Source organism: Rhinatrema bivittatum, chromosome 1 (genome assembly GCF_901001135.1).
Source record: "Rhinatrema bivittatum chromosome 1, aRhiBiv1.1, whole genome shotgun sequence".
In the NCBI taxonomy this organism is placed as follows: domain Eukaryota; kingdom Metazoa; phylum Chordata; class Amphibia; order Gymnophiona; family Rhinatrematidae; genus Rhinatrema; species Rhinatrema bivittatum.
Window position 1 is genome coordinate 838732069 of NC_042615.1, and position 18091 is coordinate 838750159.

The following is an 18091-nucleotide window of genomic DNA, read 5'->3' on the forward strand; positions in this document are numbered from 1 at the left end:
TACTACCCCTACTACCTCTAACTATCAAGCTAGATATTTCACTTGGATGCAGCTCCATCACCACTCTCTACATTAATGGTGGGGGTGGAAGGGAATTAGAACCAAGAGCTAAGAGAAACAGATAATATGAGAGAAAAAATGAGGGAAGCTTGCTGGGCCTGGATGGCCATTTGGTCTTCTTCTGCCGTCATTTCTATGTTTCTATGTATGTTTATTTCCTCTCTTTTATGGAAATAGTAATTGATAAATCAGCATTTATTATTATTGTGGACTATTAGAAAAGATGGACCCCATCTCCCCTCCTACACCCCCCACCCCCTCCCCATCCCCCCCTCCTCCCGTATAACTCTACACTATTGTATTTCCATGGCATTGCTGTATTATGAATACATTGTACATAGTGATACTCTATATATATTTGTAAATTTTGCTCATAAGTTTTGTTTAATTATTTCCTCCTCTTTTCCCCCTCCTCATTTGTTCTTATGTTAAATTCGTTATATCTGTTCGATTAAACCGCCATCCCAGGCGCCTGTTTCAGTTACACTGTAAACCGATGTGATATCCCGGATGAACGTCGGTATATAAAAATTTTAATAAATAAATAAATAATGTATGATATAGAGTAATATTTGTATAAGATATTGGACTGGAAATTTATCATCTTCTTTTTCTATTTGCAACAAGAATTTTCTTGTAAGAATTATTAAAAAGTATAAATAAAAAAAAAAAAAATAAAGTAAAAATTACTCACGTTATCACCCTCAGACGGGAGCAGTTTTCGGATCAGCGCAGTCAGAGGGGCAGGGATTGGCTGCTGAAGGAGTTTTTGCACAGATCCAGGTATTTGAAGATCTGGTTGGAGCTGAGAGCGGTGCTGAGATCCTGAGACAGCAATCGGTCAGATTATTTTCTCGCAGCCTGAGAAAAAGACGGAAGGGCTGGATATGAAAGTCATGAATACCTTGGAGCTTTCTCTTCCAAACTGGTGAGCTTGTTAATAGTTCTGTATGTACCCTCCCCAGCTCACATCTGCTCAGGGCTAGGACAATCAGGGAATATCTGCCAGGACAAAACTTCCTCCGCCTCTGTCCCCCACTCTCTGCCCAATATCAAACAGATATTGGGCAGTGGCCAAAGCAAACGTGAAGGAAAGAATGCCTTAAAGCATGGATGGAGAGCTCGCTAGATTAGGGATCACTGTAGCAGAGATGGGGGAGAAGGTGCTCTTATGGGGTCTAGAGGATGGGAGGAGAGAATGAGGAGATTGGGGGTCACTGCTCCTGAGGATGGGAGAGGGGAGGGCTCTCTTCTTGTTTGGGGGGTCCAGCTCCTGACCATGGGGGAGAGAGGGGGCTCTCTGCTGGATTGAGGGTCACTGCTCCAGAGAATGGAGAGAGAGGGGGAGCTTTAGAGGATGGAAGTCATGCTCCTGAGAATGGGGAGAGGAGGGTGCTCTGCTCATTTTTTCTTAACTGCTTCTGAGGTTGGGGCGAAAATAGGTGCTCTACCAATTTGGAAATCACTGCTCATAGCACAGGAATCAGGCCTAGATTTAGGGCAAATGATGCCCTGTGCGAAAAGTACCCCCTCCTGATGGCTCTCCCCAGTCTTCTCTTTAGTTACACCAGACCTGTCTTCAACCGTAGGTGCATGGGATTTGCAAAGCCACATGCTCCTCTCTTCAGTTGTGACAGGATGGGATCTGCTCTGACCATTCTGAGCGGCTCTTCTGTCCCAAAAGTGTCAGGGTTCCCCTTGGCTGATGGCACCCGGGCAACAGCCCAGTTCGCCCACCCCAAGAAACAGCTCTGATGAGAAAGAGGAGGAAGCTCTCTGATGGCTTGGGTCAGTGCTACTGAGGATGGGAGAGAGAGGGAGGATTGCCTCTTGTTTTGGTGGTGGTGGTGGTAGGGAGGGGGGGTGTCACTGCTCTTGAGTATGGGAAGAGAAGAGGAGCTCCTCTAGTTTGGGGGTCACTGCTCCTCAGAACAGACAAAAATGTGGAGCTCTTCTGGTTTTGGAAGAATGAGAGTAAAAAAGTCTCAAAGGTCCTCATAAGAAGATAAGTTGGCATTCTGGGTCAGACCAAGGGTCCATCAAGCCCAGTATCCTGTTTCCAACAGAGGCCAATCCAAGTCACAAGTACCTGGCAGGATCCCCAAGGGGTAGAAAGATTGCAAGCTGTTATCGCGCAGTGATAAGTAGTGGCTGTTTCTTAAGTCTACCTGTGATCAGGAGATCCACGGTGAAGAAGCTTAACCATGACCCTAATGTCCTAAAAATTACTGCTCAATGTCAAACCTGAATAAAATCGTTGAGTACTACTCGGCAAATCTCCACAAGAGACAGTAATCTGTCCATGATGCTGCCTGAGCCTCGAGGAATTCAGTCTAACCTGCGTCGGCAAAGGAATCTCGGCATCCACAAAGGTGGCTGGGATAACTTTCCTTAACCCAATGGCTAAACTTGGCACGCGTCGCCGGTTCAGCCCTGTTTACCTCCACCATGGAGTCCAACAGTCAATCAAACTTCCAGGCAGATTTAGTAACCTCCAAGTACCACGCATTAGATGCCTCTTGACGTCCATGCAAAAGACTAAATTCACTCTCATCTCTATCCCTATGCAAAGTGGGCAGAGAAAGAGACCGATTCAAATGTAAGTCCAAAACCACTTTCGGCAAAAAGGAAGGCAAAGTCTGAAGCTGCACCGCCCCCAGAGTCTCACGCAGAACAGGCTTGTCTGCTCTCCCCCACCATCTGGATTACAAGCAGCGCTCTCTCCTTTTTAGTGCCAGCAGCCTGGTTCCCTCCTGGTAACGGTGCAGCTCATGATATTGGAATGGGCTTCCCTTTCCCCAAAACAACACCTTGCTCCTTGTACTCTAGTGTCCTGCTACCACGAAATCTCTGCAGCTCGTCTCACTCAATAAAAAGCAATCAGTGTGTGACAGTGAAATTACAGGAGCATTCATTATGGGGTAGATTTTTTAAAAAGCGCGATCGCGTACTTTGTTTGCGCCAAGACCCAACCCGGGGCGGTTCTGGAGGGCGGGCCACGCCCCCGGAACGCCCCGGCCCGAAACCATGCCCCCGGGCCCGCCCCCAAACGCCGCGTTCCTGCCCCCAAAATGTCACGTCGGTCGGCCCCGCCCCCGACACGCCCCCTTCGAAAAACCCCGGGACCTACGCACGTCCCGGGGCTGCGCGCGCTGGCGCCTATGGAAAATAGGCCGCCGGCGCGCGAGCAGGGCTTTAAAATCCGCCCCTATCTGACTATTACTAGTGCCTCACTACACCAGGAAAGCAGACAGGCCCCCGAGTGTGAGACACAATCACTCACCCGAGTCTCTGCAGCTTGCACGTGGGATTTCCGAGTGCCTCCGAAAACAGCCGCACCCCAGAATCTTCCAGCCTGTTCCTTCCTAGCCTGGCAAAGAGGGAGAAAGATTCATTAAAATAATCAACTCAGAGACATCTCCCAGTCTGATATATCCTCAGCCTGGCAGAGGGAAGGGTTATTATCACCGCACTCTGAGACATCTCCCAGTCCGATATATCCTGAGTCTGGGAGAGAGGGAAGGGTTATTATCACCTACACTCTCAGAGACATCTCCCAGTCTGATATATCCTGAGCCTGGCAGAGAGGGAAGAGTTATTATCACCCACACTATCAGAGACATCTCCCACTCTGATATATCGTGAGCCTGGCAGAGAGGGAAGGGTTATTATCACCCACACTCTCAGAGACATCTCCCAGTCTGATATATCCTGAGCCTCGGAGAAGGTCACTTCCAACACCCCCCCCCCCCCCAGCACAATGCACATCACCAACACAAGGACGAGAACATCTACAGGTCACTTCCAATACCCCCCCAGCACAATGCACATCACCAACACAAGGACGAGAACATCTACAGGTCACTTCCAATACCCCCCCCCCAGCCAATGCACATCACCAACACAAGGGCGAGAACATCTACAGGTCACTTCCAATACCCCCCCCCCCCCCAGCACAATGCACATCACCAACACAAGGACGAGAACATCTACAGGTCACTTCCAATCCCCCCCCCAGCACAATGCACATCACCAACACAAGGACGAGAACATCTACAGGTCACGTCCAATACCCCCCCCCCAGCACAATGCAGAACATCTACAGGTCACTTCCAATACCCCCCCCCCCCAGCACAATGCACATCACCACACACAAGGACGAGAACATCTACAGGTCACTTCCAATACCCCCCAGCACAATGCACATCACCAACACAAGGACGAGAACATCTACAGGTCACTTCCAATACCCCCCCCAGCACAATGCACATCACCAACACAAGGACGAGAACATCTACAGGTCACTTCCAATCCCCCCCCCACACAATGCACATCACCAACACAAGGACGAGAACATCTACAGGTCACTTCCAATCCCCCCCCCCCCCAGCACAATGCACATCACCAACACAAGGACGAGAATGTCTACAGGTCACTTCCAATACCCCCCCCCCAGCACAATGCACATCACCAACACAAGGACGAGAATGTCTACAGGTCACTTCCAATACCCCCCCCCTTCAGCACAATGCACATCACCAACACAAGGACGAGAACATCTACAGGTCACTTCCAATACCCCCCCCCCCCCTCAGCACAATGCACATCACCAACACAAGGACGAGAACATCTACAGGTCACTTCCAATACCCCCCCCCCTCAGCACAATGCACATCACCAACACAAGGACGAGAACATCTACAGGTCACTTCCAATACCCCCCCCCCTCAGCACAATGCACATCACCAACACAAGGACGAGAACATCTACAGGTCACTTCCAATACCCCCCCCCCCCCCCCCAGCACAATGCACATCACCAACACAGGAAGGAACATCTACAGGTCACTTCCAATACCCCCCCCCCAGCACAATGCACATCACCAACACAAGGACGAGAACATCTACAGGTCACTTCCAATACCCCCCCCTCAGCACAATGCACATCACCAACACAAGGATGAGAACATCTACAGGTCACTTCCAATACCCCCCCCCCAGCACAATGCACATCACCAACACAAGGACGAGAACATCTACAGGTCACTTCCAATACCCCCCCCAGCACAATGCACATCAGCAACACAAGGACAAGAACATCTACAGGTCACTTCCAATACCCCCCCCCCCCCAGCACAATGCACATCACCAACACAAGGACGGGATCATCTACAGGTCACTTCCTACCCCCCCCCCCCCCCCCGCCAATGCACATCACCAACACAAGGACGAGAACATCTACAGGTCACTTCCAATACCTCCCCCCCCCCAGCACAATGCACATCACCAACACAAGGACAAGAACATCTACAGGTCACTTCCAATACCCCCCCCCTCCAGGACAAGGCACATCACCAACACAAGGACGAGAAACATCTACAGGTCACTTCCAATACCCCCCCCCCAGGACAAGGCACATCACCAACACGAGAACATCTACAGGTCACCTCCAATACCCCCCCCCCCCAGCACAATGCACATCACCAACACAAGGACAAGAACATCTACAGGTCACCTCCAATAACCCCAGGACAATGCACATCACCAACACAAGGACAAGAACATCTACAGGTCACTTCCAATAACCCCCCCCCCCCACACATGCACATCACAACACAAGGACGAGAACATCTACAGGTCACCTCCAATACCCCCCCCCCCTCCAGCACAATGCACATCACCAACACAAGGACGAGAACATCTACAGGTCACTTCCAATACCCCCCCCCCCCCCAGCACAATGCACATCACCAACACAAGGACGGGAACATCTACAGGTCACCTCCAATACCCCCCCCCAGCACAATGCACATCACCAACACAAGGACGAGAACATCTACAGGTCACTTCCAATACCCCCCCCCCCCCCAGCACAATGCACATCACCAACACAAGGATGGGAACATCTACAGGTCACCTCCAACACCCCCCCCCCCCAGCACAATGCACATCACCAACACAAGGATGGGAACATCTACAGGTCACTTCCAATCCCCCCCCCCCAGCACAATGCACATCACCAACACAAGGATGGGAACATCTACAGGTCACTTCCAATACCCCCCCCCCCCCCCCAGCACAATGCACATCACCACACAAGGACGGGAACATCTACAGGTCACCTCCAATACCCCCCCCCCCGCACAATGCACATCACCAACACAAGGACAAGACATCTACAGGTCACTTCCAATACCCCCCCCCCAGCACAATGCCATCACCAACACAAGGATGGGAACATCTACAGGTCACTTCCAATACCCCCCCCCCCCAGCACAATGCACATCACCAACACAAGGACGAGAACGTGTACCTTTGGAAGTTTATTGAGTAGGGCAGTGCAGTAATGAATCTATCCGGCTAACTTCAGGTCAGCTCTTTGACCTGAGCAGACTTAGCTGGCGACGTGATCCGGCTAACATAATCTGGAGTTAGGAAGATAACTTAGCTTTCCTACTCCTCCTGCTTATCAACTGAATGTCCCAACCTATCCAGCTAATTCTAGCCACCTATCTATTTAAGCAGGGCACTGTGCTATGTTATATTCTTCTGGTTTATTAAGAGCTCTCTCTCTGGTTCCAGCGAATGCCATGCTACTATGAACCTTTGAAACATAACCGCCCCCCTCTGCCCAGCACCCAGCGTAACTAAAATCTGCTGTAACATGCTTTCAACTTTCCGATTGGAAATGCCTGATATAAACAACTGATGATGTTGATGAATTATTCAGTTGCTACGTTTAGGGTTAAATATCCACTAATTGACTCTTATTGTGAAAATTAGACCACCTAATTTTAGTAGCAGTCTATATCTGAAACTATGTGATGGGGGAAGGGGGATTGCACACTGCTGATTGCGCACAGAGCACAAGATTGACTTTTGCAAGCTCTTCGACACAGAATAATTGTAGCCTTCTGTTTTCCTAAGCACACTTTATAGACACAGGATGGAGCTCCGCATTTCTTCTGTACAGTTAACACACATTTCCTCCAGCAAACTAATACTTGTAAGTCCGGTTCAACCATCAGCTGACGCTGCTTCTGCTCTCAGCGTTCCCTCTTCCTACAGCTTTCCACTGTTCTCTCAGGCTCTTTACCGTTCTCTGCAATGTCGCTCCGCAGGTGATCAGTTTTTTTGAGTGTGCTGCCTGTAAAGCTGCTACTTACTGTAACTCTCGCAGGCTGGGAGAGGTCAGAATGAGCTGCACGAAGCTGGACACAGACTGAGCAGTGAAAGCGTTCTTGGAGAGGTCCAGCTTCAGGAGTGTGGCGTTGTGTCTGAGAGCAGCACAGAGATCCTCTGCACAGCATCTGTCAGGCAGTTATCCCACAGACTGCGGAGAGGAAAAGCGTAGACAGTAACTCACTATCTCGCTGCACCCCCAGTCCATGCTCAACACGTCACAGGGCTTATTTATTTAACAGCTTTTATATACCGTCATTAAGTTGGACCATCACAACAGTTACATTTCAAACACTAACATAATAACATAATAATATTAATAATAATAAAACATAAAATAGGTACTCAAAAATAAAAGCCAAATAAAATTATATAAAAATCTCTAAAAGCATAAAACATCATTAATAGTATAAAATATACAACAAACACTAAAATGCTAATTAGAAAAAAAACAACCACCACTTTCACAGTGGTAAAAGCCTGTGTGTATAGCCAGTTTTCAAATCCTTCTTAACTGGCTGAGGTCATGTTGAAGTATGAATTTCAAAGGCATGGCATTCCAGAGTTTTGACCCCGCAAGCGCGATTGCTCTGTCTTAAGCTGAGTTAGATGTGCTGTTTTTACTGATGGTATCAGTAATAGGCCTTTATTTGCTGATGGGTGTGTGGAAACGAATTGTTGTATTGAGCCAGTCTGAATGCTCGTCATATACTAATTTGTGCAGTGACTTTTATACTGTATTCGATATTTGATTGGAAGCCACTGTAGTTCCCTAATATTGGTGTAATATGATCCTTTTTCTGCCACTGGTTAATACTCTTGCTGCTGCTGCATTCTGTAAATTTGTAGTGGTCTAATAGTACAAGATGGTAGGCCAAGTAGCAAAGAATTGCACTAATCAATACTTGCAAACATTAGGGACTGTAAAATAGTTCTGACAATCATTTTTACTTAATGGACTTCCTCACCTGGATTTCTTGTTGTTAGGCTGGGAAGGGAGCAAAGATGAGACAGCTTGTATTTCTCAGACTGAGAGTTCAGCCTAATCTTAGGGAAGGAGTGACGTGTATCGCTAGCCTGCATACCACAGATACCCTAACTCTTCTATACTATATATATATATATATATATATATATATATATATCTATATATATAGTATATACTATACTCCCATAAGATTAGATGGGATTTAATTGTACCATATGCTGATTCATTGCATTGTTGATTTATATTTGCTTGTCTTTCTCTAAATTGATTGTAAAGCCTGTTGCTAAATTATTGTTCATTGTAAACCGAGGATGTTTGAAACTTTCCGCGGTATATAAAAAACCTTTAAATAAATAAATAATAAATACATACATACTACTACCTCACCATAAAAACAAATGAAGCTGCCATACTAAGTCAGATCAAGGGACCATCAAGCCCAGCATCCTGTTGCCAATAGAGGCCAATCCAGGCCACAAGAACCTGGCAATTACCCAAAAACTAAGTCTATTCCATGCTACTGATGCAATTAATAGCTGAGGCTATTCTCTAGCAAGTAAATTTGCAAATGGCTAAGCATGTAAAAACTGGGTCTGTGTGCATGACCTAACCACGCGTGTAAACCCGGTATGTGCAGAGGTGCCGGCCGAGGGAAAGGAGCAGCCCGGGATAGCACCATTATCCGCTGTCCTAGGGATTTACCCAAGGCAAGTCTTGCCTAACAAATCTGCTTCACTTTTTTGAAGGAGTTAATAAACATGTGGATAAAGGTGAACCAGTAGATGTAGTGTATTTGGATTTTCAGAAGGCGTTGACAAAGTTCCTCATGAGAGGCTTCTAGGAGCTACCACCCAAGAAAGAGATCTAGGTGTCATAGTGGATAACACATTGAAATCGTCAGTTCAGTGTGCTGCGCAGTCAAAAAAGCAAACAGAATGTTAGGAATTATTAGGAAGGGAATGGTGAATAAAACGGAAATGTCATAATGCCTCTGTATCGCTCCATGGTGAGACCGCACCTTGAATACTGTGTACAATTCTGGTCGCCGCATCTCAAAAAGATATAATTGCGATGGAGAAGGTACAGAGAAGGGCAACCAAAATGATAAGGGGAATGGAACAACTCCCCTATGAGGAAAGACTAAAGAGGTTAGGACTTTTCAGCTTGGAGAAGAGACGACTGAGGGGGATATGATAGAGGTGTTTAAAATCATGAAGGTCTAGAACGGGTAGATGTGAATCGGTTATTTACTCTTTCGGATAGTAGAAAGACACGGGGGCACTCCATGAAGTTGGCATGGGGCACATTTAAAACTAATCGGAGAAAGTTCTTTTTTACTCAACGCACAATTAAACTCTGGAATTTGTTGCCAGAGGATGTGGTTAGTGCAGTTAGTATAGCTGTGTTTAAAAAAGGATTGGATAAGTTCTTGGAGGAGAAGTCCATTACCTGCTATTAAGTTCACTTAGAGAATAGCCACTGCCATTAGCAATGGTTACATGGAATAGACTTAGTGTTTGGGTACTTGCCAGGTTCTTATGGCCTGGATTGGCCACTGTTGGAAACAGGATGCTGGGCTTGATGGACCCTTGGTCTGACCCAGTATGGCATGTTCTTATGTTCTTAAGTCTGTGCTGGCAGCTGGCCGGCGTGCACAGATTGCTTGAGGAGCAGTAAGTAACAAAATAAAAAAAACTTAGGGAGAGGGGAAGAGGTAGGAAGGGTAGGGTTAGAGATAGGAAAGTTCCCTCCCAATCCTTAATTGGAGAGGAGTGGGAGGGAAGTGGGGAAGGCCTGATTGTGTCACTGCACGCAGGTTATAAAATCCCCCTCCCCCTCCGCGGGCTGCCCAGACATGCATACATGGATTTTAAAATCCGGCGCATGTCTGCACAGCCATCGGAGTTTATAACATGCGTGCACCCTCCCAAAGTTAAACTACTAAAACAGAGGACTCGGCAAATTATGATGCCAGTCATTAAGTATATAATGAGTTTTATTTAAACATAAATTTTATATATCAGTATTACATAAGGTCCACTATGTGCTATAAACATTACAAATTAAAACCAACAACGACGCATCAATCCACTTGTACCAATCATACCATCCCATACCATACATCCCAACCTATCACTAAAAATTAGTACTAACCAATTCTTTACCAGGCAGAATCACGCATCAGACGGAACCCCTGAATTGTTTTATTGCACCGGACCATTCTGAACAAATTACTTTCTATGTCCTCGACAAAGCCATTCATCCTGTGGTATTGGGCATACCTTGGCTGCAACGCCATAACCCCCAATTTGATTGGACTTCCTTACAGCTGATACAGTGGGGTCCCGAATGTTCTGGAACCTGTTTGAAGGACTCCGGTTCCGCTTCCAGTTATGTCTGCGCCTCGCTTTTGGGGGAATTACCCCTTCATATAACCAATTTGCAGATGTATTCTCTAAGAAAGCGGCCGATGTCTTGCCGCCTCATCGGGCGTTCGACTGTGCTATCAAGTTGATTCCTGGTTCCACACCCCCGCGTGGGCGAGTCTACCCCTTGTCCGCTGCCGAAACTCGAGCCATGACTGAATATATTCGGGACAATCTGCAAAAAGGATTTATCCGGCGATCCACTTCGCCCGCGGGGGCTGGATTTTTTTTTTGGAAAAAAAATGGGACATTACGCCCTTGCATCGACTACAGAGGACTCAATGCTATTACTATCAAGGATCGTATCCCTTGCCTCTTATTGCTGAATTTTGATCGTCTGCAAGGAGCTCAAATCTTTTCTAAACTGATCTACGTGGTGCATACAATTTGTACGAATTCAAGAAGGGGATGAGTGGAAGACTGCGTTCAACACCAGAGACGGACATTATGAGTACTTGGTAATGCCGTTTGATTTAACTAATGCACCTGCAGTTTTTCAGAATTTTATTAATGAAATCTTTAGGGATCTGTTATATACTTGCGTTGTGGTTTTCTTGATGATATTTTGATTTTTTCTAAGGACTTACTTACTCATCGTCAACACGTGCTACAAGTACTACAAAGACTCCGGGACCATCAGTTGTATGCTAAACTGGAAAAATGTATTTTTGAAACAGAGTCTTTGCCGTTCCTGGGATACATTATTTCTAAACGCGGTTTTCAAATGGACCCCACTAAACTAAAAAGTATACAAGAATGGACTCAACCGAAGGGGCTAAAGCCTTGCAGAGATTCCTTGGTTTTGCAAATTACTACCGACATTTCATTAAGGACTTTTCCAAATTATCTGCACCCCTCACCGCACTCACACGTAAAGGAGCTAATATCGCTACTTGGCCCACTGCGCCGAAGACATTTCAGGCCCTTAAAGACTCCTTTTTACGACAGCCCTGTCTTCGCCATCCGGACCCAAGCCGCTCATTCACAGTTGAAGTTGATGCATCCACCGAAGGTGTAGGAGCGGTATTAAGCCAGACCGATGTCAAGGGTACGTCTCACCCCTGTTCCTATTTTTCAAGGAAGTTCTCTCCGCTGAACGCAACTATGCTATTGGCGACAAAGAATTATTAGCCATTAAACTCGCATTGGAAGAATGGCGACAGTGGCTGGAGGGGGCCCAGCACAAAATCACTATCTTCACTGATCATAAGAATCTGATTTACCTACAAGCCCAATGACTTAACCCACGGCAAGCCCGCTGGGCATTATTTTTTTCCTTTTGATTTTGAGCTCTGGTATCGACCTGCCAGTAAGAATCAAAGCAGATGCACTATCCCGGTCCTTTGTCTGCGAGGATGGAAAGAGGTGTTGCAGACCATCATTGATCCAGCCCGTATCATTCTGGCAGCTACTGTTCCGGTTCCGATGGGGAAGACGGTGGTTCCCAGCCGACTCCGCAACAGGGTATTGAAATGGGGACATGATTCCCAATTCGCTGGACATCCTGGACGCAAGAGGACACGGGACCTCCTTCAGCGCTTCTATTGGTGGCCAGGGATGTACAAAGATATTCGGGCATATGTGGACTCTTGTCCCATTTGTGCCCAACATAAGACTCCAGTGGGACGGCCGTGGGGAAGTTTACAACCATTGCCGGCACCGACCAAACCTTGGACGCATATCTCCACCGACTTCGTGGTTGATTTACCTGCCTCTGAAGGACACAGTTATTTGGGTAGTGATTGATCGCTTCTCTAAAATGGCTCATTTTACCCCCCTGCCCGCCCTTCCCTCTGCTCCTCGTTTGGCTCAACTTTTTATGTCACATATATTCCGACTTCATGGCCTGCCTTCACACATTTCCTCCAATCGAGGTTCCCAGTTCACTGCCCGATACTGGCGGAATCTCTGTGCCAAATTTCAAATTTCATTAGATTTCATGCCCGCCTTTCATCTGCAAGCCAATGGTCAAGTAGAACGGACTAATCGTACTCTCAAGCAGTTTCTGCGTTCGTATGTTAATGCTAGACAGGATGACTGGGCAGCATTGTTGCCCTGGGCGGAGTTTTCCCATAACTACCACAAGTGTACCTCAACCGGATCCTCCCCGTTTCAAGTTGTGTTTAGCTACCAACCTACACCACCGGTGCCCCTACCTCTGGCGGTGCCCTCTCCGGCGGCTCAACTTACTGCCACTCAGTTCCAGCGGTTATGGGTGCACACTCGACGCATGCTCCGTAAAGCGGCTCTTACGGCTAAGAGGTTCGCTGATAGACATCGGAGACCTGCACCTCAATTTCATCCGGGTGATAAGGTGTGGCTGAGCACCAGAAACATTCGTTTGAGGGTCCCTTCGATGAGATTGGCTCCCCGGTATATCGGTCCTTTTCCAGTGACTAAGCAGATCGGTCCTGTAACTTATCAACTACGCCTACCCACCTCCCTTCGCGTACACAACGTTTTCCATGTCTCTTTGTTGAAACCACTGCTCCTCAACTGGCCATCTCGGAAGGCTCCTGTCTCTTCGCACGTTCAGCTGGAGGAAGACCCGACATATCAAGTCCAAGAGGTTCTCGATGTTCAGAGACGGGGCCGTAGATGGGAATATCTCTTGGCGTGGGAAGGTTTTGGGCCTGAGGAGAACTCCTGGGAGCCCGCTACTAATATTCTGGACAAGGATCTTCTCAAGATTTTTCACACCAACCATCCAGAAAAACCCAAGCCTTCTAGGGGGAGGCCTAAAGGAGGGGGTACTGTTATAGATTAAATGTTTAAATGTATTAGACTAAGGAATTTTACTTCCTGCTCATTCTGTTTCATTGTAAACCGGTTTGATATGCATTTTATGCAGGAAAATCGGTATAAAAAAACTTAAAATAAATAAATAAATAAATAGATGCCGGCCGTGGCAAGCCGCGAACAGCACTTACCCACCATCCCAGGGGCTGGTCGGACCGCCGGCACTAGGCGGGTCTCCTGGGCTCCTCAGCGGCAGCTATCACTGCAGATTCAAGATGGCCGCGGCGTTTCGCCCCGCCCCAAGACTTCTGCTAGGGCTGCGTGGGTGGCTCTGGCCCTAAATTTAAAGGAACACTCACAGGATGTGAGCTGGTTCCTTCCTGCGGTTCCCTATTGGCTGGGGACTATTTAAGCAAGGTCTGGACCTCCAGACCTTGCCTTGACTTCTTGGCTCCTGCGTTTGTTCTGTTCCTGGTTCCTGTTTGTCTTCCTGAGTTGATTCCTGGTCCGGCTGACATCCCCTCTGGTTCCATGATCCCTGGCTTGGCGACGTACCTTCTCTGGCTCTCGACCCCTGGACTGGCTGCGGACTTCTCTGGCTCTCGACCCTTGGACTGGCTGCGGACTTCTCTGGCTCTTGACCCCTGGACTGGCTGTGGATCTCTCTGGCTCACGACTACTGGATTGGACTTCTTTAAGAGATCCGCGGGGTTTGCTCCTCGACCCGCTGGAGGCGCCAGCATCTGGATTAAACAACCAGTAGCAACCTTCTCATGGGGGTAACTTGCTGGTGTGGCGGGTACTACCCTTAACCAATAAGCCTTGTCATGGGGGTAACTTGCTGGTGTGGCGGGTACTACCCTTAACCAATAAGCCTTGTCATGGGGGTAACTTGCTGGAGCGGCGGGTACTACCCTTAACCAATAAGCCTTCTCATGGGGGTAACTTGCTGGTGTGGCGGATACTACCCTTAACCAATAAGCCTTCTCATGGGGGTATCTTGCTGGCGTGGCGGATACTACCCTTAACCAATAAGCCTTCTCATGGGGGTAACTTGCTGGTGTGGCGGATACTACCCTTAACCAATAAGCCTTCTCATGGGGTAACTTGCTGGTGTGGCGGATACTAACCTTAACCAATAAGCCTTCTCATGGGAGTAACTTGCTGGTGTGGCGGATACTACCCTTAACCAATAAGCCTTCTCAGGGGGTAACTTGCTGGTGTGGCAGATACTACCCTTAACCAATAAGCCTTCTCATGGGGGTAACTTGCTGGTGTGGCAGATACTACCCTTAACCAATAAGCCTTCTCAAGGGGGTAACTTGCTGGTGTGGTGGATACTATCCTTAACCAATAAGCCTTCTCATGGGGGTAACTTGCTGGTGCGGCGGATACTCCCCTTAACCAATAAGCCTTCTCATGGGGGTAACTTGTTGGTGTGGCGGATACTACCCTTAACCAAGAAGCCATCTCATGGGGGTAACTTGCTGGTGTGGCGGATACTACCCTTAACCAATAAGCCTTCTCAAGGGGGTAACTTGCTGGTGTGGCGGATACTACCCTTAACCAATAAGCCTTCTCATGGGGGTAACTTGCTGATGTGACTGATACTACCCTTAACCAATAAGCCTTCTCACGGGGGTAACTTGCTGGTGTGGCGGATACTGCCCTTAACCAATAAGCCTTCTCATGGGGGTAACTTGCTGCTGTGACTGATACTACCCTTAACCAATAAGCCTTCTCATGGGGGTAACTTGCTGGTGTGGCGGTTACTACCCTTAACCAATAAACCTTCTCATGGGGTAACTTGCTGGTGTGGCAGAGATACTACCCTTAACCAATAAGCCTTCTCATGGGGGTAACTTGCTGGTGTGGCAGATACTATCCTTAACCAATAAGCCTTCTCATGGGGGTAACTTGCTGGTGTGGCGGATACTACCCTTAACCAATAAGCCTTCTCATGGGGGTAACTTGCTGGTGTGGCGGATACTACCCTTAACCAATAAGCCTTCTCATGGGGGTAACTTGCTGGTGTGGCGGATACTCCCCTTAACCAATAAGCCTTCTCATGGGGGTAACTTGCTGGTGTGGCGGATACTCCCCTTAACCAATAAGCCTTCTCATGGGGGTAACTTGCTGGTGTGGCGGATACTCCCCTTAACCAAGAAGCCTTCTCATGGGGGTAACTTGCTGGTGTGGCGGATACTACCCTTAACCAATAAGCCTTCTCATGGGGGTAACTTGCTGGTGTGGCGGATACTACCCTTAACCAATAAGCCTTCTCATGGGGGTAACTTGCTGGTGTGGCGGATACTATCCTTAACCAATAAGCCTTCGCATGGGGGTAACTTGCTGGTGTGGCGGATACTACCCTTAACCAAGAAGCCATCTCATGGGGGTAACTTGCTGGCGTGGCGGATACTACCCTTAACCAATAAGCCTTCTCATGGGGGTAACTTGCTGGTGTGGTGGATACTACCCTTAACCAATAAGCCTTCTCATGGGGGTAACTTGCTGGTGTGGTGGATACTACCCTTAACTAATAAGCCTTCCTTCTCATGGGGGTAACTTGCTGGTGTGGCGGATACTACCCTTAACCAAGAAGCCATCTCATGGGGGTAACTTGCTGGTGCGGCGGATACTACCCTTAACCAATAAGCCTTCTCATGGGGGTATCTTGCTGGTGTGGTGGATACTACCCTTAAACAAGAAGCCTTCTCATGGGGGTAACTTGCTGGTGTGGTGGATACTACCCTTAACCAAGAAGCCTTCTCATGGGGTAACTTGCTGGTGTGGCGGATACTACCCTTAAACAAGAAGCCTTCTCATGGGGGTAACTTGCTGGTGTGGCGGATACTACCCTTAAACAAGAAGCCTTCTCATGGGGGTAACTTGCTGGTGTGGCAGATACTACCCTTAACCAAGAAGCCTTCTCATGGGGGTAACTTGCTGGTGTGGCGGATACTACCCTTAACCAATAAGCCTTCTCATGGGGGTATCTTGCTGGTGTGGTGGATACTACCCTTAAACAAGAAGCCTTCTCATGGGGGTAACTTGCTGGTGTGGTGGATACTACCCTTAACCAAGAAGCCTTCTCATGGGGGTAACTAGCTGGTGTGGCGGATACTACCCTTAAACAAGACCTTCTCATGGGGGTAACTTGCTGGTGTGGCGGATACTACCCTTAAACAAGAAGCCTTCTCATGGGGGTAACTTGCTGGTGTGGCGGATACTAACCTTAACCAATAAGCCTTCTCATGGGGGTAACTTGCTGGTGTGGCGGATACTACCCTTAACCCATAAGCCTTCTCATGGGGGTAACTTGCTGGTGTGGCGGATACTACCCTTAACCAATAAGCCTTCTCATGGGGTAACTTGCTGGTGTGGCGGATACTACCCTTAACCAATAAGCCTTCTCATGGGGGTATCTTGCTGGTGTGGCGGATACTACCCTTAACCAATAAGCCTTCTCATGGGGGTAACTTGCTGGTGTGGTGGATACTACCTTAACCAATAAGCCTTCTCATGGGGGTAACTTGCTGGTGTGGCGGATACTACCCTTAACCAATAAGCCTTCTCATGGGGGTAACTTGCTGGTGTGGCGGATACTACCCTTAACCAATAAGCCTTCTCATGGGGGTAACTTGCTGGTGCGGCAGATACTACCCTTAACCAATAAGCCTTCTCATGGGGGTAACTTGCTGGTGGGCGGATACTACCCTTAACCAATAAGCCTTCTCATGGGGGTAACTTGCTGGTGTGGCGGATACTACCCCCTTAACCAAGAAGCCTCTCATGGGGGTAACTTGCTGGTGCGGCGGATACTACCCTTAACCAATAAGCCTTCTCATGGGGGTAACTTGCTGGTGTGGCGGATACTACCCTTAACCAAGAAGCCTTCTCATGGGGGTAACTTGCTGGTGTGGCGGATACTACCCTTAACCAAGAAGCCTTCTCATGGGGGTAACTTGCTGGTGTGGTGGATACTACCCTTAACCAAGAAGCCTTCTCATGGGGGTAACTTGCTGGTGTGGCGGATACTACCCTTAAACAAGAAGCCTTCTCATGGGGGTAACTTGCTGGTGTGGTGGATACTACCCTTAACCAAGAAGCCTTCTCATGGGGGTAACTTGCTGGTGTGGCGGATACTACCCTTAACCAATAAGTCTTCTCATGGGGGTAACTTGCTGGTGTGGCGGATACTACCCTTAACCAATAAGCCTTCTCATGGGGGTAACTTGCTGGTGTGGCGGATACTACCCTTAACCAATAAGCCTTCTCATGGGGGTAACTTGCTGGTGTGGCGGATACTACCCTTAACCAAGAAGCCTTCTCATGGGGGTAACTTGCTGGTGTGGTGGATACTACCCTTAACCAAGAAGCCTTCTCATGGGGGTAACTTGCTGGTGTGGCGGATACTACCCTTAACCAAGAAGCCTTCTCATGGGGTAACTTGCTGGTGTGGCGGATACTACCCTTAAACAAGAAGCCTTCTCATGGGGGTAACTTGCTGGTGTGTGGATACTACCCTTAACCAAGAAGCCTTCTCATGGGGGTAACTTGCTGGTGTGGCGATACTACTCTTAACCAGAAGCCTTCTCATGGGGGTACTTGCCGGTGCGGCGGATACTACTCTTAACCAAGAAGCCTTCATACTGTTGATGCAACTCATATTGCTCTCTGCTCCAAGGACAGGG

General features: G+C 48.1%; 1 protein-coding gene across 1 annotated transcript; it reads right to left on the reverse strand.

Annotated features, from left to right (window-relative positions):
* Window positions 1-764: 764 nt before the first annotated feature.
* Window positions 765-10528, reverse strand: LOC115073686 (NACHT, LRR and PYD domains-containing protein 14-like). The gene is made up of 4 exons (XM_029572311.1): window positions 10512-10528; window positions 7226-7369; window positions 3344-3430; window positions 765-921 (listed from the first exon to the last, which is right to left on the reverse strand). The coding sequence occupies exons 1-4, from the start codon at window positions 10526-10528 to the stop codon at window positions 765-767; spliced, it is 405 nt and encodes a 134-aa protein (XP_029428171.1).
* Window positions 10529-18091: the final 7563 nt, after the last annotated feature.

What these genes read in the sequence shown, in the direction of transcription:
- LOC115073686 (XM_029572311.1), bottom strand. An exon ending in CCCAGCCTGCGAGAGTTACA is followed by an intron (nt 3,431 to 7,225) that starts GTAAGTAGCAGC and finishes CCTCTTTGCCAG; the next exon opens with GCTAGGAAGGAACAGGCTGG. An exon ending in TGCAAGCTGCAGAGACTCGG is followed by an intron (nt 922 to 3,343) that starts GTGAGTGATTGT and finishes TCTTTTTCTCAG; the next exon opens with GCTGCGAGAAAATAATCTGA.